The 26,072-nt window shown below is 37.9% G+C and overlaps 1 protein-coding gene across 1 annotated transcript in view; it reads right to left on the bottom strand.

Annotated features, from left to right (window-relative positions):
• DNAH14 (dynein axonemal heavy chain 14) overlaps positions 1–26,072 on the bottom strand; it is an 862,921-nt gene that overhangs the window by 633,735 nt on the left and 203,114 nt on the right. Inside the window, 3 exon segments of the mRNA XM_053607548.1 lie at positions 9,479–9,597; positions 9,686–9,790; positions 12,524–12,695. Coding sequence (XP_053463523.1) covers positions 9,479–9,597; positions 9,686–9,790; positions 12,524–12,695 — 396 coding nt within the window.

Raw genomic sequence — 26,072 nt, 5'->3', positions numbered from 1 at the left:
GTTGAGTTCTCAACAGACCCTTGAAATGTAGTTGCCAGAGATGTTTTAAACTCTCCCACTTGAGTCAGGTGCTGACTGAGACAATTGATTTGGACCACTTGAACTGGGTGAATCGCATGAGGACGTAATATTTCTCCACAGCTGAGATTTCAACCCAGAGTAACTGATTCACTAGGTTCGGACAGAGAACAGCTGAAAACAAGACAGAGCTACTTAGCCCTACCACACCAAGCAGGCCCCCAGTTTCTCAGTCTGTAGCATGTACAAATACTTGGCAAAGCTCCAGGGGAAAAGGTACAGACACCAGTCCCAGCTTTTGGGAAAAGGGCTGGTTAATCACTACTCCTGGAGCCCCGAACCCAACTTTTCTTTATCCACTCATCTGTCATGGTGTAAAATTATCATGGTGCGAAATCAGCAGAAAAACTCTGGTAACATGAATAACCAGAGTAGATCAACCCCCCTCCAGGAAAGATATAGCAGACGTAACCTGAAGATCCCATTCATAAACAGATGGCCGAGATGTCAGAAATTGACTTCAGAGTTTGGATTGCAAACAAGATTAATAGAATGGAGGAAAAGTGGGAATTGGAAATTTGAGAAGAAATTCAGAAGTTGTCTCAAGAATTCAACACATTTAAAGACAAGATAACCAAAGATTTTGACACCTTGAAGCAAGAATTTACAGCCCTCAAAGATCTGAAAAAATAAAATAGAATCCCTCAGTAATAGAGTGGAGCAAGCAGAAGAAAGCATTTCTGACATTGAAGACAAAGCTTTTGAACACTCCCAAATTCTCAAAGAGGAAGAGAAATGGAGAGCAAAAATGGATAATTTTCTCAGAGAGCTCTGGGATAAATCGAAGAATGCTAATATCTGCCTCATTGGAATCCCAGAAAGCAATGAAGTGGCTTTGCAAGGCACAGAGCCTCTTCTCCATGAAATCATGAAGGAGAATTTTCCAGACATGCCAAGAGATTCTGAAATTCAGATAGCAGACAGTTTCAGAACTCCAGCACGACTCAACCCGAGTAAGACATCCCCCAGGCACATCATAATTAACTTCACTAAAGTTAATATGAAGGAGGAAATTTTGAAAGCAGCCAAATGTAAGAAAACCATAACCTGTAAAGAAAAGAACATTAGAATGACTGCAGATCTCTCTGCTGAAACGTTTCGAGCCAGAAGAGAGTGGTCATCAACTTTTAATCTCCTTAAACAAAATAACTTTCAACCCAGTATCCTGTATCCAGCTAAACTGAGTTTCATTTATGATGGAGAAATTAAATACTTTAATGACATTCACGTGTTGAAGAAATTTGCCATAACCAAACCATCACTTCAGGATATTCTCAGACCTATACACCATAATGACCAGCACAATACTTTACTACAAAAGCAAACTCACTCAGAAAATTTTGATCAAACTCTAACTTCCACAGTGGCAAAAGGATTAAAAATGTCCACTGGACTTTCAAAATTTTACCATGCTTGTCAGTATTCTCGATTGATGTGAATGGCATAAACTGTCTTCTAAAGAGGCACAGGTTGGCTGAATGGATACAAAAACTCAGGCCAGATATCTGCTGTATATGAGAATCTCATCTTACCTTAAAAGATAAATATAGACTCAGGGTAAAATGATGGTTGGCCATATTTCAGGCAAATGGAAATCAGAAAAAAGCAGGTGTTCTAATTCTATTTGCAGATACAATAGGTTTTAAACCAACAAAAGTAAGGAAGGATATGAATGGTTACTTCATCTTTGTTAAGGGTAATTCTCAATATGATGAAATTTCAATTATTAATATTATGCATCCAACCAGAATGCACCTCAATTTATAATAGAAACTCTAACAACACGAGCAAGTTGATTTCCTCCAGCTCCATAATAGTTGGAGGTTTTAACACTCCTTTGGCAGTGTTGGATAGATCCTCCAAGAAGAAGGTGAGCAAAGAAATTTTAGATTTAAACCTAACCATCCAACATTTTTATTTAACAGACATCTACAGAACATTTCATCCCAACAAAACAAATACATCTACTTCTCTTAAGCACACAGAACATACTCCAAAATCAATCACATCTTAGGTCTCAAGTCTAAACTCAGTAAATTTTAAAAAAATAGAAATTATTCCTTGCATCTTCTCGGACCACCATGGAATAAAAGTTGAACTCAGTGACAACAGAAATCTGCATACTCATAGAAAAACATGACAGTTAAATAACCTTATGCTGAATGATAGCAGGGTCATAGATGAGATTAAGAATGAAATTTCGGGATTTTTGGAACAAAATGACAATGAAGACACAAATTATCAGAACTTCTGGGATATGACAAAGGCAGTCCTTAGAGGGAATTTTATAGCACTGCAAGCCTTCCTCAAAAGAATGGAAAGAGAGGAAGTTAACAACCTAATGGGACATCTCAAGCACCTGGAAAATGAAGAACACTTCAACCCCAAACCCAGTAGAAGAAAAGAAATAACCAAAATTAGAGCCAAATTAAATGAAATTGAAAACAAAAGAATTATACAACAGATCAATAAATCAAAAAGTTGGTTTTTTTAAAAGGTAAATAAAAATGATAAACCTTTGGTTAACCTAACCAGAAAAAAAGAATAAAATCTTTAATTTCATCAATCAGAAATGACAAAGATGAAATAACAGACTCCTAAGAAATTCAAAAAAAATCCTGAAGAATACTATAAGAACTTATACTCAGAAATATGAAAATCTGAAGGAAATTGACCAATACTTGGAAGCATGTCACCTTCAAAGAATAGCCAGAATCAAGTGGAAATGTTGAACAGGCCTATATGAAGTTCTGAAATAGCATCAAGCATACAAAATCTCCCTAAAAAGAAAAGCCCAGGACCAGATGGCTTCACGTCAGAATTCTACCAAATCTTGAAGGAGGAACTAGTACTTACATTACTCAACCTGTTCCAAGATATAGAAAAAGAAGGAATACTAATAAACACTTTCTATGAAGCAAACATCACCCTGATCTCCAAACCAGGAAAAGACCCAACAAGAAAAGAAAATTATAGACCAATATCACTAGTGAATATAGATGCAAAAATATTCAACAAGATTCTGACAAACAGAATCCAGCAAGACATCAAACAAATTATACATCATGACCAAGTCATTTTATCTTAGGGTCTCAAGGCTGGTTCAGTACATGTAAATCTATAAATATAATTCAGCACATAAACAAATTAAAAAACACAGACAATATGATTCTCTTAATTGATGCGGAAAAAGCTTTTGATAATATCCAGCATCACTTCCTGATAAGAACACTTAAGAAAATTGGTATAGAAGGGACATTTCTTAAACTAATAGAGGCCATCTATAACAAACCCACAGCCAATATCACATTGAATGGAGTTTAATTGAAATCATTTCCACTCAGATCAGGAACGAGGCAAGGTTGTCCATTGTCTCCACTGCTTTTTAACATTGTAATGGAAGTTTTAACCATCACATTTAGGGAAGAAAAGGTGATCAAATGTATCCATATATGGTTAGAAACATCAAACTTTCATTCTTCACAGATGATATGATTGTATATCTGGAAAATACCAGGGATTCTACTACAAAATTCTTAGAAGGTATAAAGGAATATAGCAGCATCTCAAGTTACAAAATCAACATCCAGAAATTAGTAGCCTTTATATATACCAAAAATAGTCAAGCTGAAAAAACACTTAAGGACTCTATTCCATTCACAGTAGTGCCAAAGAAGATGAAATATTTGGGAGTTTATCTAACAAAGGACATGAAAAATCTCTATAGAAGAACTATGAAACTCTAAGAAAAGAAATCGCTGAAAGGGTTAACAAATGGAAAATCATACCATGCTCATGGCTGGGAAGAATCAACATTGTTAAAATGTCCGTAGTACCCAAAGCAATGTACAATTTTAATGCAATCCCTCTTAAAGATCCACTGTCATACTTTAACAATCTTGAAAAAAATAATACTTTGTTTTATATGGAATCAGAAAAAACCTCAAATAGCCAAGACATTACCCAGAAATAAAAACAAAGCAGGAGGAATAATGCTACCAGACCTCAGACTATACTATAAATCGATAGTGATCAAAAGAGCATGGTACTGGCACAGAAACAGAGAAGTAAATGTATGGAAAGAAATAGAGAACCAAAAGATGAACCCAGCTACTTACTGTTATTTCATCTTTGACAAGCCAATTAAAAACATTCAGTGGGGAAAAGATTCCCTATTTAACAAATGGTGCTGGGTGAACTGGCTGGAGACCAGTAGAAGACTGAAACTGGACCCACACCTTTCACCATTAACTAAGAGACACTCTCACTGGATTAAGGATTTAAACTTAAGACATGAAACTATAAAAATACTAGAAGAAAGTGCAGGTTAAACTCTTGAAAAAATTAGTCTGGGTGAATATTTTATGAGGAGGACCCCTGGGCAATTGAAGCAGCTTCAAAAATACACTACTGGGACCTGATCAAACTAAAAACCTTCTGCACAGCCAAGAACACCATAAGTAGAGCAAGCAGACAGCCCTCAGAATGGGAGAAGATATTTTCAGGTTATGTCTCCAACAAAGGTTTAGTAACTAGAATCTACAGAAAACTCAAACGTGTTAACAAGAAAAGAACAAGTGATCCCATTGTAGGCTGGGCAAGGGACTTGAAGAGAAACTTCTCTGAAGAAGTGAGGTGCATGGCCTACAGACATGAAAAAATGTTCATCATCCTGAATCATCAGAGAAATGCAAATCAAAACTACTTTGAGATATCATCTAACTCCAGTAAGTTTAGCCCATATCACAAAATCGCAAGACCAGAGATGTTGTGGATGTGGAGAAAAGGGAACACTTCTACACTGCTGGTGGGAATGGAAATTAATACTTTACTTTTGGAAAGATGTTTGGAGAACACTTAGACATCTAAAAATGGACCTGCCTTTCAATCCCATAATTCCTTTACTAGGTATATACCCAGAAGATCAAAAATCACATTATGACAAAGATATTTTCAGCAGAATGTTTATTGCAGCCCAACTGCTCATTGATCCACCAATGGATTAATAAATTGTGGTATATGTACACTATGGAATATTATGCAGCCTTAAAGAAAGATGGACACTTTACCTCTTTCATGTTAACATGGATGGAACTGGAACATATTTTTCTTAGTAAACTATCTGAAGAATGGAAGAAAAAGTATCCAATGTACTCAGCCCTACTATGAAACTAATGTATGGCTTTCATATGAAAGCTATAACCCAGCTATAACCTAAGAATGTGAGGAAGGGGGAGATGGAGGGGAGGGGAGGTGGGAGAATGGGCAGAGGGAGGGTGATTGGTGGGATCATACCTACAGTGCATATTATAAGGGTACATGTGAAACTTACTAAATGTTGAATATAAATGCCTTAACACAATAACTAAGAAAATGCCAGGAAGGCTATCTTTAACCAGTGTGATGAAAATATGTCAAATGGTATATAAAACCAGTGTATGGTGCCTTCTCATTGCATTATGTACACAGCTATGATTTAATTTAAAAAAAGAAGATAGAAGGAATAATTTCTATTCTTTTTAATTTCTTGAGATTAGATTTGTGTCCTAAAATTTGATCAATTTTGGAAGATGATCTGTGGGATGATGAAAAGAATGTGTATTCAGGTTTATTAGGATGAAATGTTCTGTAGGTATCTGTTAAGTCCATATGTCTTATAGTCAAGTTTAAGTTTATTATTTCTTAGTTTATTTTCTTCTTGGAGGATCTATCCAGAACTGGTAAAAGGGTGTTAAAATCTCTAGCTATTATAGTGCAGGAAGATAGCGCATTGTTCAAATCCATTAGGGTTTTCTTTATAAATCGAGGAGCATTTAGGTAGGGTGCATAAATGTTAATTATTGAAATCTCTTCATGTAGAGTATTTCCCTTGGCAAATACGTAGTGTCCATCCCTGTCTTTCCTTATTTTTGTTGGTTTAAATCCTATTGCATCTGCAAATAAAATTACAACCCCTGGTTTTTACTAATTTCCATTTGCTTGTATTATAGATGTCCATCCCTTCACCCTGAGTCTTTTTTTATCTTTTGAGGTAAGATGAGTCTCTTATAGGCAACAGAAATCTGGCCTGAGTTTTTGTATCCAGTCAGCTACCCTGTCCTTGTTTAGAGAACAATTCAAGCCATTCACACTAATTGAGAGAATTGATAGGCATGGTAGTGTTTTGGGTGTCATGTTTTTCAAATGTCCAGGGGATATTTTTAATCCTTTCACTATTGTGGAAGTTAAGTGTTTTCAAAAGTTTCTGGGTGAGTAGACCATTGTGCTGATCATTATGGAAGATAGGTCTCAGTATTTTCTGGAGAGCTGGCTTATTTATGGCATATTTCCTCCATACGTCTATGTTAATAAAGTATTTGATTCCTCCATCTCAAAGGAAACTCAGTTTAGCTGGATACAGGATTCTGAGCTGAATGTTATTTTGTTTTAGGAGATTGAAAGTCAGTGACCATCCTCTTCTGCCTTGAAACGTTTCAGCTGAGAGATCTGTCGTCATTCTAATGTTGGACTATACTGCCTTTGTAGGTAATTCTTTTCTTATATCTGGTTTCTTGCAGAATTTTCTTCTTTAACTTTGGCAAAGTTAATTACAATATTTCTAGGAGATGCTTTATTCAAATTGAGTCTTGGTGGGGTTCTGAAACTGGCAACTATCTGAATTTCTGTATCTCTTGCAATGCTTGAGAAATTCTCCTCACTAATAGAGCATCTGTGCCTTTAGGATCATCCTCTTTTCCTTCAGAAATTCCTATAACACAAATGTATGATCTTTTGGTGAGATCCTACAACTCTCTTAGGGAATGATCAGTTTTTCTTTCCTTTTCTCTGCCTCTTTAATCACTTGGTAAGATTCAAAAGCCTTATGTTCAATTTCAGAAATCCATACTTCTACATGCTCAACTCTATTTCTGAGGGATTCTACTGTATTTCAAAGCTCCTCAAATAATGTTTTCATTTCCTTGAGCTCTAATATCTCTTTTTCCATTGTGTCCATCTCTTTATTGATTTTGTGTTTGAATTCATTAATTTCCTTCGACAAATTTTGAACAACTCTTTGGATTTCTCTTTCCATGTTTTCCTCTATTCCATTCATTTTATTTGCCATCCATCTTCTCAGTTCTATATCTGACATTTCAGTTGTTTGTTTATGAATGGCATCTTCTGACATATCTCCTTTGTTATTCCTTGAGGGAATTGATCTACTCTGAATATTCATGTTACTAGAGTTCTCCTGCCAGTTCTGCCCCATGATTATTTTCTGAAGTTTGGATAGTAAAACTGGTAGTGTGAGTTTGGATTGAGAACCCTAGGAATTGTAGTTAACCAGCTCTCTACCAAAGAACTTGGGCTGGTGGTTGTGACTTTCCTGAACAGCTTTACAAATGTCCCTTTCAGACCTGCATCCTGAGACTCTGAGGACCTGACTGGTGTGATAAGTCTAGGTGGCTCTCTCCTTCAGTTAGCTAGCCTCTGTCCAATCATAATGAGTCACAGATTTAGGTCGAAATATCAGCTGGGGAGGGATACAAGCAATTGAGACACCCCACTCCCCAGCAATCAGAACTGCGGGAGGAGAATCAGTCCCTTCCACTAGAACATAACCACGGCTGAACCTTAGAGCATCTCCAGGTGGACAGGCCAGGTCATGAGCTCCAATCCAGTTTTCCTAGGTAGCACAATCACTACTCAACTGGGAGAGTTCAGAAAGTCCCCAGCAATCTAACAGCAGGGATCCCCAAGATGCTTCGACCCCAAAACCCAAGATGCTGGAGTCTGGCTTGATCTGCTGCTCAATGGAGTCAGGAAGGACCTCCCAGCAAAAGAGTCAGTGCAGGGGAGTCAGTGCCTCCTTCCCCACCTTGCACCATAGCCATGCACTGCCACCATAGCCATGCACTAACCCCATGGGGCTTTGGCCTGGTTCCCTTGAGTAAGCAACATTGCCAGGGATATGCACCTGTTAGAGTCAAAAGGGAGTCAGTGCCTCCTCTCCCACTGCACACTGCCACTGGCAACTCCAAGGTGCTGAGGCCTGGTTCTCTATAGTGCACAACAGAATTTGGGTAGTGTTCAAGCAGAGCGTGTGCCAGGATGGTCTGGTGGGCACCATCACAGCACGTTTTTCTTCCCTACACAGTCTGTGCCACTGCCCCAGCCATGCTCCACCACCAGCAAACATGAGGGGCTGTATCCTGCCTTCCTCCAGTGGCCAAAAAAATTGTGGAAGTGCTACACCAAAGTCTGACCAAGGGTGTGAGGCCCATTGCCTGCCAGGTGCAATGGCATTTCTCTCTCTCCTGCTTGTTTAACTTTTCCCACACCCCACAACTTCCACTTGAGTCACTATTTCAGCATTGCAGTCCTGCTGCCCACACAATACCCAGGCATGTCACAGAATTGCCAAACACTCTGGGCTCTGCAGGGGGTAGGCCTATAGTCCTCCAAGAAAGGGGAGAAGGGTGGACTGGGAGTTCAGAATTGCGGGCAAAATCTTTGTTCAATTTTACGCCAGGCAGGAGAATGCCTAGGCTCACAGGTGGGACCTCTCTGGAGAAGGAGGCCTGGTATTTAGTGGCTCTCTGCTGTGGGATAAAATAAGAGGTCTTTTGTCATTGCTCACTTGTAGAGAATACACAGCAAGCCACCCTCTTGGAGGAGGGGTCTTGAGTACTCTTGATGATGAGTTTTGTACCTGGAATTTGTTTCCTTGAAGTTGGAGCTTGCCTAAGCAAGGATGATGTGCACTCATCAATCTTCTTTCTCAGCTTAGGTCCCGAACTTCAGCTTCATTGAGTTCATTCTGTCCATTATTTCTCCCTCCAGATGAAGTCTCTGTCAAAAGCTGGTCCAGTTGGCCATCTTCCATTTCATTCTTAAAATTAATTTACATCAGAAGCCACATACCAGAAGTTGGATAATCCTTCCTGGGGCTGGCCAGTTGCACCAGTGTAATGGAAGGACCTCAATAATTATTATTGCCTGGGAGCTGATCATGATAAAACCAGACATATGTGGAAGCAACAGTGCGAGTAGTATCAACAGCCTCAAGCAATTAGAAAGTTTCCTTCCTATCTATGCTCATATAATAAAATCAAAAAGAGGACAAGACTAAAAACTTAGGCAACTTAAGGTAGAGCTTAATGACAGAGCAAAAGGCAAGTGCAAATTAGACTGTCCCCAGGAGTTTGAAGATTACTTTCTTTACTGTTAATTAAAGCAAAGATGAGAAGTTTATGTATCATAGGGTTTACAGGAAGGCAAAAGTGTATTTGCTCAAGGATATTATCTTTGAAGAAATAGTTTGCTTAGCAAACTTTATGAAATATTAGAAATTTCAAAGAAGTATTAAATAATGAATATGTATGGAGTCTAAACATTTAGGTTATAATATTTATCATACTTTGGCAACAGAAGACCTTCTCCTTCAGCAGATATGAGCATTTTTACAGCAGGAGGGCCAATTTCATGTTTCCATATCAATAAGTGTTTTACATTTTCAAAACATTTCACAAGATGAGGCTGTGAAACAGAAACAAATGTCAGTAACATTATAAAACCCTGACCCTCTCAGGAGATAATATTGCTGAATAGAGAATAATATTATTACCTGTACAGATGCAGGATTTCTGCTATTTGCTAGAATATCAAGAAGCTCAGCATTGCTCAGAAAGTAAAATCTTGGGAAAATAACTCTTTTAATTTCAAGATAGTCCTGTCCAGAACCGAAAGAAATTCAATTCAAAATATGTTTAGTCATGATATGAATTACATCCTTATTTAGGACTACATTTACTAACAAAGGCCCCAATATTAAAGTTATAGCATGCATAGTAGAATCAGTCAAAATAACATCTCATGCTTAATGAAAGCTATACTTAAAAAGCAAAAATTTTCATAAAGCAAATCTAAAATGAAAACCAAAATGAATGAACACCCTCAACTCTGACACACACAGACACCCACACACATACACACTCCATTTTCTTATTGATTATTAATAAAGCCCAGTATCTTGGTATTATCAGCATTGATTTCTAATGCTTTCAACTTTCTGCTCTTATTTCCTATAGGTGGAGTTATCATCTTGGAGAATAAGTTATCATTTCACATATGATGTCACATTTGACTGTACAGAGAATTTCTACACTTTCTATCCCTCTCCACAACTTAGAGGCATTAACTCTGGTCTTAAGTAACTCCTTTTCAGAGGAAGAAATGCTCCTTCACTCATTCCAGGCTAAGTCACCCTTGGCTTTATTTATTACTCTCCCCTATTGTCACCTCACTCTTGCAACAAGTCTTCCTTTAAATTGTTCTCATTGAAAAACCATAGGAAGTCCTCCTTTTCCCTTTATTCTCTTCTAGCTGCTGTCTACTTGCCCATCTTCTCTACACACAAGTTCCTGAAAAGATAGTCTCTTAACTCAAAATCTTTATATACTCATCTGTCAGTTTCATCTGTCAGTTATCTCACATTCCGCCATCTGGCCCCCAATTTACCAAAATTGCTGGGAGCTTTTTACTCGTCATGTTGTATGGTATTTTCATATCTTTTAACACTGTTGACTCTTTTGTTTTGACTTCTGGCATTTCACTCTTCCATCCCTCAGCCACTTTTTATATTTTTCACTTGAGAGTCCCTTTTGTCCCCTAAACCTTAATGTTGACATCTCTTGAGTTTTATCTTCATCACTCTTCCTACACATCATCCTCTTCTTGAATTATTTGATACCTACATGCTTGCTCTTCAGTTCAGATCATTTCTTATGCCCCAGATTTATATAACCAATCACTAATTGAAGATGTTAGCTTTAATGTACCATAAATAATAGATTTTCAACATGAACCAAGCTTGTTTCCACACAAGCCACCTTGTCCTCTACCTCCTATCTCTGTGTATGAGTAGCTTCCACTTCTTTTGCTAAGCTGTCAAAATCCAGGACCTATTTCCTTTATCCTCTACTTAGCTGATGCTCTTGGCTCCACCTGAAGTTTTGTCACCAATGCTTTGTGTTAGCCCCCAAATTTCCAGTCTGGTTTTTAAATATCTGTTTTTACTGTCTCCAATCCACATTCTCGGCTTCTTTCCAGAAAGATATTTCTCAGGTAAATTATTTCATTCTTAAAATCCTTCAGTGGCTACTCATAAAGTTAAAACCCATTGTGATATTCAAGACCTTTTACCCACTGTCCCCTGTTTCCTTGGAGAATCTCATCTCTGACCATTTTCCCATTTGCAGCCTATGTTTCATCTGTACCATCCTGTTCACAAATTCAGACTGCGCCATACTTGCTAATGGCTCTATGTCTTTGTTCTTTTTACCTTTGCCCAGGTGCTTTTGTTACCCACCTACTCATCTCTATTCAGACTCTTTTACCTAAAGAACACCTGCATTTCTTTCAAGACCCAGGTAAGGTTATCATTTTCCCCAAGCTGATTTAATTTCATCCCTTTTATATAGTCATACCATCCAACCTATCATAGCATATATCGCATTTTATCATACTATCACCTTACTTTTTTGTTTCCTAAAATAAATTTTGAGTTATATAATAGTAGGGAACATGTCTTTTATTTTTGTAGTTCCAACACATAAGCACCAGTGCATGGTACCAAGTAGGTGCTCAATATGTTAATAAATGGAAGACTACTAGTCTGTAATGATCCCCAGTAATAGTCAAAAAATGTCTAAGAAAGAATTGGAAGGGTTGCCAAAGGCTATTATTAACCACAACTATTATGAGTGTGGCCCCTTATTCCTGCCCTAGAGCACAGATTTGAATAGAGGAGGGCCTGCCTAGGCAGAATACTTCTTATAGGCTGTTATAGCTGATAAGCATTTTGGAGGAATTACCACAACCACTGTGACTTGTGTTCATCAAGGAAAATTGATGAATAACTGAGTAAAAATCTTGGTTATGAATTAAAGTGATTATATGCACTATGAATCACAATTATTAAATCTAATATTAAACGATATATATGTCTGATATTGAATGTTCTGGCAGTGTAAAAATTTATGGAATCAATAATTTAATTTACAACTCATAAAAATATTCTAGTTCAACTTTTGATGAATTTACCAACTTGACAATAATGTTGCTGATAACTGTAACCTTCATTAAGGACTTTCTTTGTGCTAGCTCTTATACTTTAAATGCATCATCTCATTTAACACAAAGACTCTCAAGGTGAGGTTATTTTCAATTTAAGGATAAGGAAATCTGGGCACACAAAAGTTTGGTACTTTGTGAAAAGTCATAAATAAAATAAACATTTTATTTTACACTGTAGATAGGAAGAGTTTGAAAAATTATTGGCAACTGGAATCAAGAACAATAATCTGCATTGAAATTAGTTTCTGTAATAGATTACATAATAGTACTTTTACTTTACTTTTGTAAGGTTAAATAATTCTCCACTATAGAATTGCTATAGTTTTACCTCAAGGCTTTTCTTTATACTTTCAAGATGTATATTACAATTTTGCAAAATTTCCAGTATTCCTGCAGAGTTGGTTATTTGCAAAGCATTCTGTTTGTTTTGTACTTTTGACATTATTTCTTTCCATGTGGCAATCACCTGAACAAAAAGCTTTTTTTCTGCTGGGAGCTGCCTTTAAAAATAAAATTAAATGAAATTTTATTTTTTGAAGGCCCTATAATTAAAATCTATAATCTAAATACATTGTCTTCAAAATATTGTTTATCTTTTAAAATGTTAGATATATTTTTCATGATGAATCATTAATTAAAGATACTTTTTAAGAGCCTAGTAATGTAAAAGTGATTTACATAGTAAGAGATACTAGGAGAAATTAGACATACAATCATCATTTAACTTATACTTTAGAATTATATTTAGCATGTAGTGGAACATACATATATATACCAGTTCTACATAAAGCAAGAAGGGATTTATGTACTAAGAAATGTAATTTTAAAAGGGCTACTGAAATTTTAGAGAAAAATTGGATCTGGAAAAAGCTCCCCAGAGAAGAAAATATTTAATTTAGGTTTTAAAGGAGTAATAGGGAAGTAAAACTCAATGGAAATCAAGCAGGAGGATGTGGGGAGGAGAGGATGGAAGGAATCACACCTAACATGTACAATGTATACTATCTGGGTGATAAGCACACTTATAACTTAGATCAGATTCAAGCAGTACAAAAGCAATCCACATAATCAAAGTATTTGTATCCTAATAGTATTCTGAAATAAAAATTAAAAAAAAAATAAAGGATGAGTAGGGCTTTGATGTATAAGGGAAAGACTGAGGTGGCATTCAGCCTAATAACAAAAAGGATAAAGGTATGTATAAAAAAATTAAAATTGTTATCTAATATTAGAGGATAAAGAAAGGTAAGGCTGGTGTCAGTCTTGATGTTGCAATTTATTTTCTCCCCTTGGAAAAGGGAAGCAAAACCCACATGTGGCATTGTAGTTCAATTATAATATTAATTTTAGTTTTGTGTCTGCTGCTATGCAAGTTGAATGAGGGAAGTATTTTCAAAAGTTGCCTGGTCTAGTTCTTTTAGTTTCTCTGTTTTTCCCAGCCCACCACCATTCCATTCTAATCTCAACTTGATTGAAGCTCTTATATGTATGTGGGAGAACATTGATTGGCTTAGAAATTGAAGTGGGGAGGAAATTAGAGGGAAAGCCTTTCTCTTCCCCTCTTCATTCATCTAGTGTTACTTTGAAACTGCTGTTCCCTCTTGAATATTCTCAGTGTTGGCAGATATCTGTAGGATATATTGCTGGGGTTTTTAGAGTCCCCCCAACAGGAACATCTATATTGCACCATTCCTTGGCTCTCTCCAGCTGAACTCTTAACAACCATTCTTCCTGCTCTTGTTCTAAGTGGTACACTCCTGGGATTCTCCTGTTATGGCCATAGCCATCTTTGGTGGAAATCTTTCAAGATGGCTCTAGTTTAGAACCTTCTAGTATGTCTCCATGATCTCAGTCAGCATTTCTTGACTTGAGCACTGTTGACATTTTAGACAAGATAATCTATTTTTGTGTGCATGCGTGTGAGAGAAGACTTTCCTATGCACTGTAGGGATGTTTAATAGTATTCTGGTCTATATCCACTGAATGCCAGTAGCACCTCCACATTTGTGACAATTAAAAATGTTTCCAGACTTTGAGCAATGTCCCCTAGAGGACAAAATCACCTTTGTGATTCATGTATTCTTGTATTTCTTCCTTGCTGTGCTAGTAAAGGCTGCTTCAAAATCCTTCAGAGGAGAGACAAGCCCTAATTTCTTTTTTTTTTAATTTTTTTTCTCATGATGCTTATTATTTATTATTAAATCATAGCTATGTACATTAATGCAATCATGGGGCACCCTACACTGGTTTTATATACCATTTGACATATTTTCATCATACTGGTTAACATAGCCTTCCTTTTCTTAGTTATTGTGTTGAGACATTTACACTCTACATTCAGTAAGTTCCACATGTACTCTTGTAAGATGCACCAAAGGTGTGATCCCACCAATTACCCTCCCTCCACTCATCCTCCCCCTCCCCAACCTCTCCCCCTTCCCCATATTCTTAGGTTATAATTGGGTTATAGTTTTCATATGAAAGCCATAAATTAGTTTCATAGTAGGGCTGAATACATTGGATACTTTTTCTTCCATTTTTGAGATACTTTACTAAGAAGAATATGTTCCAGCTCCATCCATGTAAACATGAAAGAGATAAAGTGTTCATCTTTCTTTAAGCCCATGCCCTAGTTTTTAATGGTCCTACTCTGCAGGACAATATATGCCAAACTCGCCCAAGAATCCTCTCACCTTATCCTATTGGGTGATTGGCCTAAAAGTCCTGCAGCCTAGAAAAAATATTATCAAGATGGAGACTTAAATCTCCCCTTCTGTTAAGTGCCCCTTCCATCTCAATGGGAGGCAGGTTCTAGCACAGTCTGCACAATTAGTTTGGAGTGGGGGTAAATGGCAAGCATTCTTCACTGCCATTAATTAAATCCCTTTAAAGAATTTTCTCCTTTAACGAATCTCTTGTCCCTTTCTTCTTTTCTGTCCCTGCCCCAGTATGAGAATTTACTGTCCTTCTCCATTAGTCAAAGACAGATCTATTACAAACTAATTTTTCTTTCATTTGGACTTATTGTATAGGAGCCTTCAGCATCCCTTAATTAAAAGCCTTCTTTTCAACCTCAGCAAATCCCATAAAAGAACAATTTAGTTACATTTTGAACTCCCTTGTTTAAGAGTCTAATCTCTCCATTAATTAAAAAGTATCTAGTAAAATATAGTATTAAAGTTTGAATTTAAGTCTCAAAATTGTTGCATACATAAAGGGTATACTCCTTAGGTGCATAGTTTCAACTTTGAGAACTTTGTAAATAATTACATATCAACAGAATAGAAGGGAAGGGGTTTCAAGATGGCTGACTAGAAGCATCCAGTATTCGCCTCCACAAAGAAACAGAACTGCAAGTAGAGAATCACAATTCAAATGGATCATCTAAGAGAGAATACTGGAATTCAACAGAGAAGTGACAAGGAACACCTAAAGCAAGAAAAGAGAGGGAATCAAGGCTGGGATCATCTGGGAACCTTGAAAGGCTCCCTAACATGGGGAAAGGGTAAGTGAGTGATCCCCAGATGTATACATTCCCACTACAGATTTATGCATTGTTAGCCAGGATTGAGCCCCCTTACACTGTGGAGCCTGAGACTAAGAGGGAACTGCATGGAGACCACATGAAGGCATTGCTTCATAAAGGGAGTTTATAGTGTGTCCCACCTTCCCCAGCCCAAAGCAACTACAGTAAAGTGCTATATTGAGAGCCCAGCCCCAATCAGACTGCATTCTGTCCAGGGGAAAAGTAGTTTGTGCATATACTACTATATGCACAAACTTTCTATATCCCTGAAACCCCACTGAAATTCCCCTTCCTGAAGCCACTACAGTAGTTGGCTGCTGCTGTCAGGGCTAAAGCACAAGCCATTGGCAATACCTTATTACCCATAGCTGTGAAACAGATGCACATTTTCATGCACCTGAAGACAATTCTGTTGCCCCAGCCACTGCCAGAGACTACTTCTACTATACTGTACCATAAAACCAAAGTGCAAGTAAAGTGAATGCTCCTCAAGTGTCTGCATGTAGCTGCTTCCACTGATAGCAACTTGAGATCCCAAGTAAAAGGCTGCAGTGCAGCCACTGCTGCCCTATCCAAACATTGTGCCTGGGAATCATTCTCTATCTACCAGATCCAGTACCTTCATACATTACTGGGAACCTAAGGATAGGTACATCCAGCCTGGCATCCTCCTAGGACCCCTGCCACAAAGACCTACGTATGCTGTTCTGGAGCTTGGTGACTGGCCAGCCCAATCCATTACTATCGGCATCTGAGCTTACTTCCCAGGGGCCTGAGATTTGGTTCACCTAACCTGCTGCTATATCATCCAAGTACTTGTCTTTGTTAATAAGCATACAAACAAACAGAATAAATGGAAAGACATCCATGCTCACGGATCAGAAAAATTAATATTTTTAAAATGAACATACAACCCAAAGCAATCTATAAATTCAATATAATCCCAATGAAAATGCCAATGTTTATCATGTTTTACAGAAATAGAACAAAACAACCTTAAAATTCATATATAATCAAAAAATAGCCCCCATAGTCAAAGCAATCTTAGTGAAAGAAAAAAGCTGGAGGCATCACACTACCTGACTTCAAAACGTAATATAAGTTAAAGAGTGTCAAAAACAGTATGGTATTGCTATAAAAACATAGACATATGGAACAGAATAGAGGGTAGGTATAAATTCACTTATTTATAGCCAACTGATTTTCAACAAAGGTGTCAAGAATATACACTAGGGAAAGGACACTCTTTTTAATAAATGGTTCTGGTAAAATTGGATGTCCTTATGCAAAAGAAACTAGACCCTTTTCACTCACCATATACAAAAATCAACTAAAGATGGATTAACGATTTAAAATAAGAGGCCAAACTACTAGAAGAAAACATTGGGAAAACACTTTCAGACATTGGCCTAGGCAAAGAATTCATGACTAAGATCTCAACAGCACAGGCAACAAAAACAAAAATAGAGAAATAGGATTATATTAAATTAGCGCCTGTGGCTCAGTGAGTAGGGCGTCGGCCCCATATGCTGAGGCTGGCGGGTTCAATCCCAGCCCTGGCCAAACTGCAACAACAACAACAACAACAAAATAGCCAGGCGTTGTGGCGGGCGCCTGTTGTCCCAGCTGCTCAGGAGGCTGAGGCAAGAGAATCGCGTAAGCCCAAGAGTTAGAGGTTGTTGTGAGCCATGTGACACCACGGCACTCTACTCGAGGGCGGTACAGTGACACTCTGTCTCTACAAAAAAAAAAAAAAAAAGAATTTGAATAGTAAAGGAAATAATTGACAGAGTAAAGAGAAAACCTACTGGATGAGAGAAAATATTTTCAAACTATTTGACAAGTGACTAATATCCAGAATACACAAGAAGTCGAACAACTCAATAGCAAAACAACAACAACAACAACAAAACCCAAGATGTGTCTGTAGGTCATGCCCCTGTCTTCTTCAGAGAAGTTTTTCTTAAAGTCCCTTGCCCAGCCTGAGATGGGATCACTTGTTCTTTCTTGCTAATACGTTTGAGTTCTCTGTGGATTCTGGTTACTAAACCTTTGTCAGAGACATATCCTGCAAATATCTTCTCCCATTCTGAAGGCTGTCTGCTTGCTTTACTTGCTGTGTTCTTGGCTGTGCAGAAGCTTTTTAGTTGGATCAGGTCCCAGTAGTGTATTTTTGATACTGCTTCAATTGCCCGGGGGGTCATCCTCATAAAATATTTTCCCAGGCCAATTCCTTCAAGAGTTTTCCCTTTACTTTCTTCTAGTATTTTTATAGTTTCATGTCTTTTTTTTTATTGTTGGGGATTCATTGAGGGTACAATAAGCCAGGTTACACTGATGGCATTTGTTAGGTAAAGTCCCACTTACAATCATTTCTTGCCCTCAGAAGGTGTGGCATGCACCAAGGCCCTGCCCCCCTCCCTTCTTCCCTCTCTCTGCTTTTCCTCCCCCCCATAACCTTAATTGTCATTAATTGTCCTCATATCAAAATTGAGTACGTAGGATTCATGCTTCTCCATTCTTGTGATGCTTTACTAAGAATAATGTCTTCCACTTCCATCCAGGTTAATACGAAGGATGTAAAGTCTCCATTTATTTTAATAGCTGAATACTATTCCATGATGTACATATAATACAGCTTGTTAATACATTCCTGGGTTGGGGGGCATTTAGGCTGTTTCCACATTTTGGCGATTGTAAATTGAGCTGCAATAAACAGTCTAGTACAAGTGTCCTTATGAGAAAAGGATTTTTTTCCCTCTGGGTAGATGCCCAGTAATGGGATTGCAGGATCAAATGGGAGGTCTAGCTTGAGTGCTTTGAGGTTTCTCCATACTTCCTTCCAGAAAGGTTGTACTAGTTTGCAGTCCCACTGTCAGTGTAAAAGTGTTCCCTTCTCTCCACATCCACGCCAGCATCTGCAGTTTTGAGATTTTTTGATTTGGGCCATTCTCACTGGGGTTAGATGGTATCTCAGGGTGGTTTTGATTTGCATTTCTCTAATGTATAGCGATGATGAACATTTTTTTACAAACAAGAACATACCTTGGGGGAAAGACTCCCTATTCAATAAATGGTGTTATGAGACCTGGATATCTACGTGTAAAAGACTGAAACTGGACCCACACCTTTCCCCACTCACAAAAATTGATTCAAGATGGATAAAGGACTTAAATTTAAGGCATGAAACAATAAAAATCCTCAAAGAAAGCATAGGAAAAACACTGGAATTTATTGGCCTGGAGAAAGACTTCATGAAGAAGATTGCCACGGCAATTGCAGCAACAACAAAAATAAACAAATGGGACTTCATTAAACTGAAAAGCTTCTAAGGAGACAGCTAAGGAGACAACAACCAAAGCAAAGAGACAACCTACACAATGGGAAAGGATATTTGCATATTTTCCATCAGACAAAAGCTTGATAACTAGGATCTGTAGAGAACTCAAATTAATCCACATGAAAAAGCCAACAATCCCATATATCAATGGGCAAGAGACATGAATAGAACCTTCTCTAAAGAAGACAGATGAATGGCTAACAAACATATAGTTTCATGTCTTAAGTTTAAATCTTTAATTCAGTGAGGGTCTATCTTAGTTAATGGTGAAAGGTGTGGGTTCAGTTTCAGTCTTCTACTGGTCTCCAGCCAGTTCGCTTAGCACCATTTGTTAAATAGGGAATCTTTTCACCACTGAATGTTTTTAATTTTCTTGTCAAAGATCAAATATTGGTAAGTAACTGGGTTCATCTTTTGGTTCTATATTCTGTTCCATACATCTACCTCTCTGTTTCTGTGCCGGTACCCTGCTGTTTTGATCACTATCAATTTTTAGTATAGTCTGAATCCTTAATAATCAGAGAAATCCAAATCAAAACTACTTTGAGATATCATCTAACTCCAGGAAGTTTAGCCCACATCACAAAATCCCAAAACCAGAGATGTTGGCGTGGATGTGGAGAAAAAGGAACACTTCTACATTGCTGGTGGGAATGCAAACTAATAGGTTCCTTTTGGAAAGATGTTTGGAGAATACTTAGAGATCTAAAAATAGACCTGCCATTTGATCCTATAATTCTTCTATGAGGTATATATCCAGAAGACCAAAAATCACATTATGACAAGGTATTTGTATCAGAATGTCCATTGCAGCCCAATTCATAATTGCTAAGTCATGGAAAAAGCCCAAGAGCCCATTGACTCATGAATGGATTAATAAATTTTGGTATATGTACACCATGGAATATTATGCAGCCTTAAAGAAAGATGGAGACTATACCTCTTTCATGTTTACATGGATGGAGGTGAAAAATATTCTTCTTAGCAAAGTATCTCAAGAATGGAAGAAAAAGTACCCAATGTATTCAGCCCTAATATGAAACTAATTTATAGCTTTCATATGAAAGCTGTAACCCAATCTCAGAACAAGAATTTTGGGAAAGGGGCAAGGGAGGGGAAAGGAGAGGGGAAGATGGATGGAGGGAGTGTAATTAATGGGTCCACACCTATGCTGCATCTTAGAAGTGTACGGCTGAAACTTACTGAATGTAGAATATAAATGTCTGAACACAATAACTAAGAAAATGCCATGAAGGCTATGTTAACTAGTTCAATGAAAATATTTCAAACTGTATATAAAACCAGCACATTGTACCTCAGGATTGCATTATTGTACCGAGCTATGATTAAAAAAAAAAAAAAAACTAACAAAACTCCCCCCAAACCACTACCAGAAACAATAAAACCCCCAAACAACAAAAACTAAAACAAATAAACTCTTTAAAAAGTGGCCAAAGAACATGAGTCGACATTTCTCAAAAAAAGATAAACAAATGGCCGAAAAACATATGAAAAAATGCTCAACATCATTTATCAGGAAAATGTAAATGAAATCTCCCAGGAGATATCATGTTATATCATCAGAATGACTATTATCGAAGAGTTGAAAAATAATAGATGTGTTAAGGATGCAGAGAAAAGGAAATGCTTTTGGGGGGATTTAAATTAGTAAATTCTTCATTGAAAACAGTATGGAGGATCAGAGAGACAAGATGGCTGACTGAAGCCAGCTTTCAACAGAGGCTCCCCTCCAGAAGGAGAGTTAAGGGACAGGAATTTAGTAAGTGTCCTGATGGATTTGAGCCGCACCAAGAGAGAAGGTGGAAGAATGCACATCAACACCGCTGAGGCAAGCTGTGATCACAAGGATGCAAACAAAAGAAAAATGGCTCACTTCTGGATATTCTGAAGCCACAGCCCCTGTCTCCCTGGGCAACCAGAGGAGGCCACCAGTGAGCAAAGGATTTGCCTGACGCTGTTCACAAACCTGGGAAGCTTCCAGGGCAGGGCTGACACAGAGAGGTAATCGGACACAAACCTCCACCAGCAAAGACGTTTTAACGCAGAACAGGCCGACTTCTGTAGGTGATTTTAGCAGAAACAGAGACAGAACCCCACAAAGTTGTCTGTTCTGTTCTGTTCTGTTAGCAACATCAATCAGGGACAGGGCTAAGCCTGAGTGAACACCTCCCTCCCACCACCTGCGTCAAGCACACAAAGATGTCAGGCCCCATCTCCTCCTGCTAGATAGCGGCAGACTGCACGGGCCGGGAAGACTTCCTTGCAATTCAGGCAGGTGCAAACCTCTGGAGTATCTGTTCACTATAGGCAACCGAGTTAGCCATCTGCAGAGATACCAGTGACTGGGTCCAATGGAGGGGCAAAGTGGGAAAGGAGACATCAACCTTCCCAGACTGATCTATTTGCTAGGTGGCTCCTCCTGACTCCACGCAGCACTGGAGTAAGCCATATCAGAGGAGTCACCAGACCCCTGTGATCCAGTTCCCAGAGACCTCTTGAAATCTCCCACCCGAGACAGGTGCTGATTGAGACAATCAATTTGGACCTTTTGAACTGAATTAATAGACTGAGGACTTTTCAGGTGGTGCCCTGGGTATGCGGTTGTAGGAAGGTTTGATTTTCCTTTTCCAACTGGTGCCAGAGGTGGGCGGGTGGGGTGACTTAATGGTTGTTTTTTCCACACAGCTGAGAGTAAATGTTACAATAGGATCAAACAGAAACCAGCTAAAAACAAGACAGAGGGCGGCGCCTGTGGCTCAGCGGGTAGGGCGCCGGTCCCATATGCCGGAGGTGGCGGGTTCAAACCCAGCCCCGGCCAAATTAAAAAAAAAAATAAAAAAAAAAATAAAAACAAGACAGAACCACTTAGCCCCACCGCACAAGACAGGGCCCCATTTTCTCAGGCCACAACACTGTACAGGACCTCGATAAAGCCCCAGGGGAAAAATCAAAGGGAGTAAAATAACCATGGGGCGGAATCAGTGGACAAACTCTGGTAACATGAATAACCAGAATAAATCAACCCCCCCAAGAAAAGATATGGCAGATGTGATTGAAGATCCCATTCATAAACAACTGGATGAGATGTCAGAAATTGGATTCAGAATTTGGATTGCAGACAAGATTAATAAAATGGAATTAGGAATTCGAGGAGAAATTCAAAAGTTGTCTCAAGAATTTAACGAATTTAAAGACAAAACCACCAAAGACTTAGACACACTGAAGCAAGAACTTACAGCCCTCAAAGATATGAAAAATACAGTAGAATCCCTCAGCAACAGAATGGAGCAAGCAGAAGAAAGGATTTCTGACATTGAAGATAAAGTCTTCGAATGTTCCCAATCTCTCAAAGAGGAAGAGAAATGGAGAGCAAAAACGGATCACTCACTCAGAGAACTCTCAGATAATTCAAAGAAAAGCAATATACGCATAATTGAGATTTCTGAGAATGATGAAGTGGCCTCGAAGGGCACAGAGGCCCTTCTGCATGAAATTATGAAAGAAAAATTTCCAGACATGCCTAGAGAATCTGAAATTCAGATAGCAGACAGCTTCAGAACCCCAGCACGATTCATCCCCAATAAGTCATCCCCCAGTCATATCATAATTAGTTTCACTAAAGATAACATGAAAGAGAAGATTCTCAAAGCAGTGCGGCAAAAAAAAACTTACGTAAAAAGGAAAGAATATTAGAATAACTGCAGATCTCTCTGCTGAAACTTTTCAAGCCAGAAGAGAGTGGTCATCAACTTTTAATCTCCTAAAGCAAAATAACTTTCAACCCAGGATATTGTATCCAGCTAAACTGAGTTTCATTTATGATGGAGAAAATAAATACTTCACTGAATTCATATGTTGAAAAAATTTGCCATAAGTAAACCAGCTCTTCAGGATATTCTCAGACCTATCCTCCACAATGACCAACCCAATCCTATACCACAAAAGTAAACTCACTCAGAAACTTCGGATCAAACTCCAACTTCCACACTGGCAAAAGGATTAAAAATGTCCACTGGACCTTTGAAAATCTCGATACCCAAAATTCCACCAGAATTATCAATACTCTCCATTAATGTGAATGGCTTAAACTGTCCTCTAAAGAGGCATAGGTTAGCTGACTGGATACAAAAACTCAAGGCAGATATTTGTTGCATACAAGAGTCATATCTTAACTTAAAAGACAAATACAGACTCAGGGTGAAAGGATGGTCATCCATATTTCAGGCAAATGGTAATCAGAAAAAAGCAGGTGTTGCAATTTTATTTGCAGATACAGTAGGCTTTAAACCATCAAAAGTAAGGAAGGCCAAGAATGGTCATTTCATATTTGTTAAGGATAATACGCAATATGATGAGATCTCAATTATTAATATCTATGCACCCAACCAGAATGCAGCTCAATTTATAAGAGAAACTCTAACAGACATGAGGAACTTGATTTCCACCAGCTCCATAATCGTCGGAGATTTCAACACTCCTTTGGCAGTATTGGATCGATCCTCCAGCAAGAAGCTGAACAAAGAAATCTTAGATTTAAACCTAATCATCCAATATTTAGAGTTAGCAGACATCTACAGAACATTTCATCCCAACAAAACTGAATACACATACTTCTCATCAGCCCATGGAACTTACTCCAAAATTGACCACATTTTAGGTCACAAGCCTAACCTCAGTAAATTTAAAGGAATAGAAATTATTCCTTGCATCTTCTCGGACCATCATGGAATAAAACTTGAATTGAGTAACAACAGGAATCTACATACTCATATAAAAACATGGAAGTTAAATAACCTTATGCTGAATGATAGCTGGGTCAGACATGAGATTAAGAAAGACATTGCCAATTTTTGGAACAAAATGACAATGAAGACACAAACTATGAGAACCTCTGGGACACTGCAAAGGCAGTTCTAAGAGGGAAATTTATAGCACTGCAAGCCTTCCTCAAGAGAAGGGAAAGAGAGGAAGTTAACAACTTAATGGGACATCTCAAACAACTGGAAAAGGAAGAACATTCCAACCCCAAACGCAGTAGAAGAAAAGAAATAACCAAAATTAGAGCAGAATTAAATGAAATTGAAAACAAAAAGATAATGCAACAGATCAATGAATCAAAAAGCTGGTTTTTTGAAAAGGTCAATAAAATAGATAAACCTCTGACCAACCTAATCAGTAAAGAAAGAGTAAAATCTCTAATATGATCAATCAGAAACAACAAAGACGAAATAACAACAGACTCCTCAGAAATCCAAAAAATCCTTAATGAAAATTACAGGAAACTTAATTCTCAGAAATATGAGAATCTGAAGGAAATTGACCAATACATGAAAGCACATCACCTTCCAAGACTTAGCCAGAATCAAGTGGAAATGTTGAACAGACCCATATCAAGTTCAGAAATAGCATCAGCTATACAAAACCTCCCTAAAAAGAAAAGCCCGGAACCAGATGGTTTTACGTCAGAATTCTACCAAACCTTTAAAGAGGAATTAGTACCTATATTACTCAACCTGTTCCAAAAGGTAGAAAAAGAAGGAAGACTACCCAACACATTCTATGAAGCAAACATCACCCTGATCCCCAAACCAGGAAAAGACCCAACAAGAAAAGAAAATTATAGACCAATATCACTAATGAATATAGATGCAAAAATATTCAACAAGATCCTAACAAACAGAATCCAGCAACACATCAAACAAATTATACATCATGAACAAGTTGGTTTTATCCCAGGGTCTCAAGGCTGGTTCAACATACGTAAATCTATAAATGTTATCCAGCACATAAACAAATTAAAAAACAAAGACCACATGATTCTCTCAATTGATGCAGAAAAAGCTTTTGATAATATCCAGAATCCATTCATGATCAGAACACTCAAGAAAATTGGTCTAGAAGGGACTTTTCTTAAACTGATAGAGGCCATCGACAGCAAACCCACAGCCAATATCATATTGAATGGAGTTAAATTGGAATCATTTCCACTCAGATCAGGAACCAGACAAGGCTGCCCATTGTCTCCATTGCTTTTCAACATTGTAATGGAAGTTTTAGCCACTGCAATTAGGGAAGAAATGGCGATCAAGGGTATCCATATAGGGTCAGAAGAGATCAAACTTTCACTCTTCGCAGATGATATGATTGTGTATCTAGAAAACACTAGGAACTCTACTACAAAACTTGTAGAAATGATCAAGGAATATGGCAGCGTTTCAGGTTACAAAATCAACATCCATAAATCAGTAGCCTTTATATACACCAACAACAGTCAAGTTGAAAAAGCAGTTAAGGACTCTATCCCATTCACAGTAGTGCCAAAGAAGATGAAATATTTGGGATTTACCTAACAAAAGACGCGAAAGATCTCTATAAAGAGAACTATGAAACTCTAAGAAAAGAAATAGCTGAAAATGTTAACAAATGGAAAAACATACCATGCTCATGGCTGGGAAGAATCAACATTATCAAAATGTCCATACTACCCAAAGCAATATATAATTTCAACGCACTCCCTATTAAAGCTCCACTGTCATATTTTAAAGATCTTGAAAAATCAGTACTTCGTTTTATATGGAATCACAAAAAACCTCGAAAAGCCAAGACATTACTCAGAAATGAAAACAAAAGAGGACGAATCACACTACCAGACCTCAGACTTTATTACAAATCGATAGTGATCAAAATAGCATAGCACTGGCACAAAAACCTAGAAGTAGATGTCTGGAACAGAATAGAGAACCAAGAGATGAATCCAGCTACTTACCGCTATTTGATCTTTGACAAGCCAATTAAAAACATTCAGTGGGGAATAGATTCCCTATTTAACAAATGGTGCTGTGTGAACTGGCTGGCAACCTGCAGAAGACTGAAATTGGACCCTCACCTTTCACTATTAACTAAAATAGACTCTCATTGGATTAAAGATTTAAACTTAAGACATGAAACTATAAAAATACTAGAGGAGAGTGCAGGGAAAACCCTTGAAGA

The sequence above is a fragment of the Nycticebus coucang genome, chromosome 10, assembly GCF_027406575.1.
Source record: "Nycticebus coucang isolate mNycCou1 chromosome 10, mNycCou1.pri, whole genome shotgun sequence".
Taxonomy (NCBI): Eukaryota; Metazoa; Chordata; class Mammalia; order Primates; family Lorisidae; genus Nycticebus; species Nycticebus coucang.
Note: the sequence above shows the minus strand (reverse complement) of the source record. Positions and strands in the feature narration are given on the sequence as shown.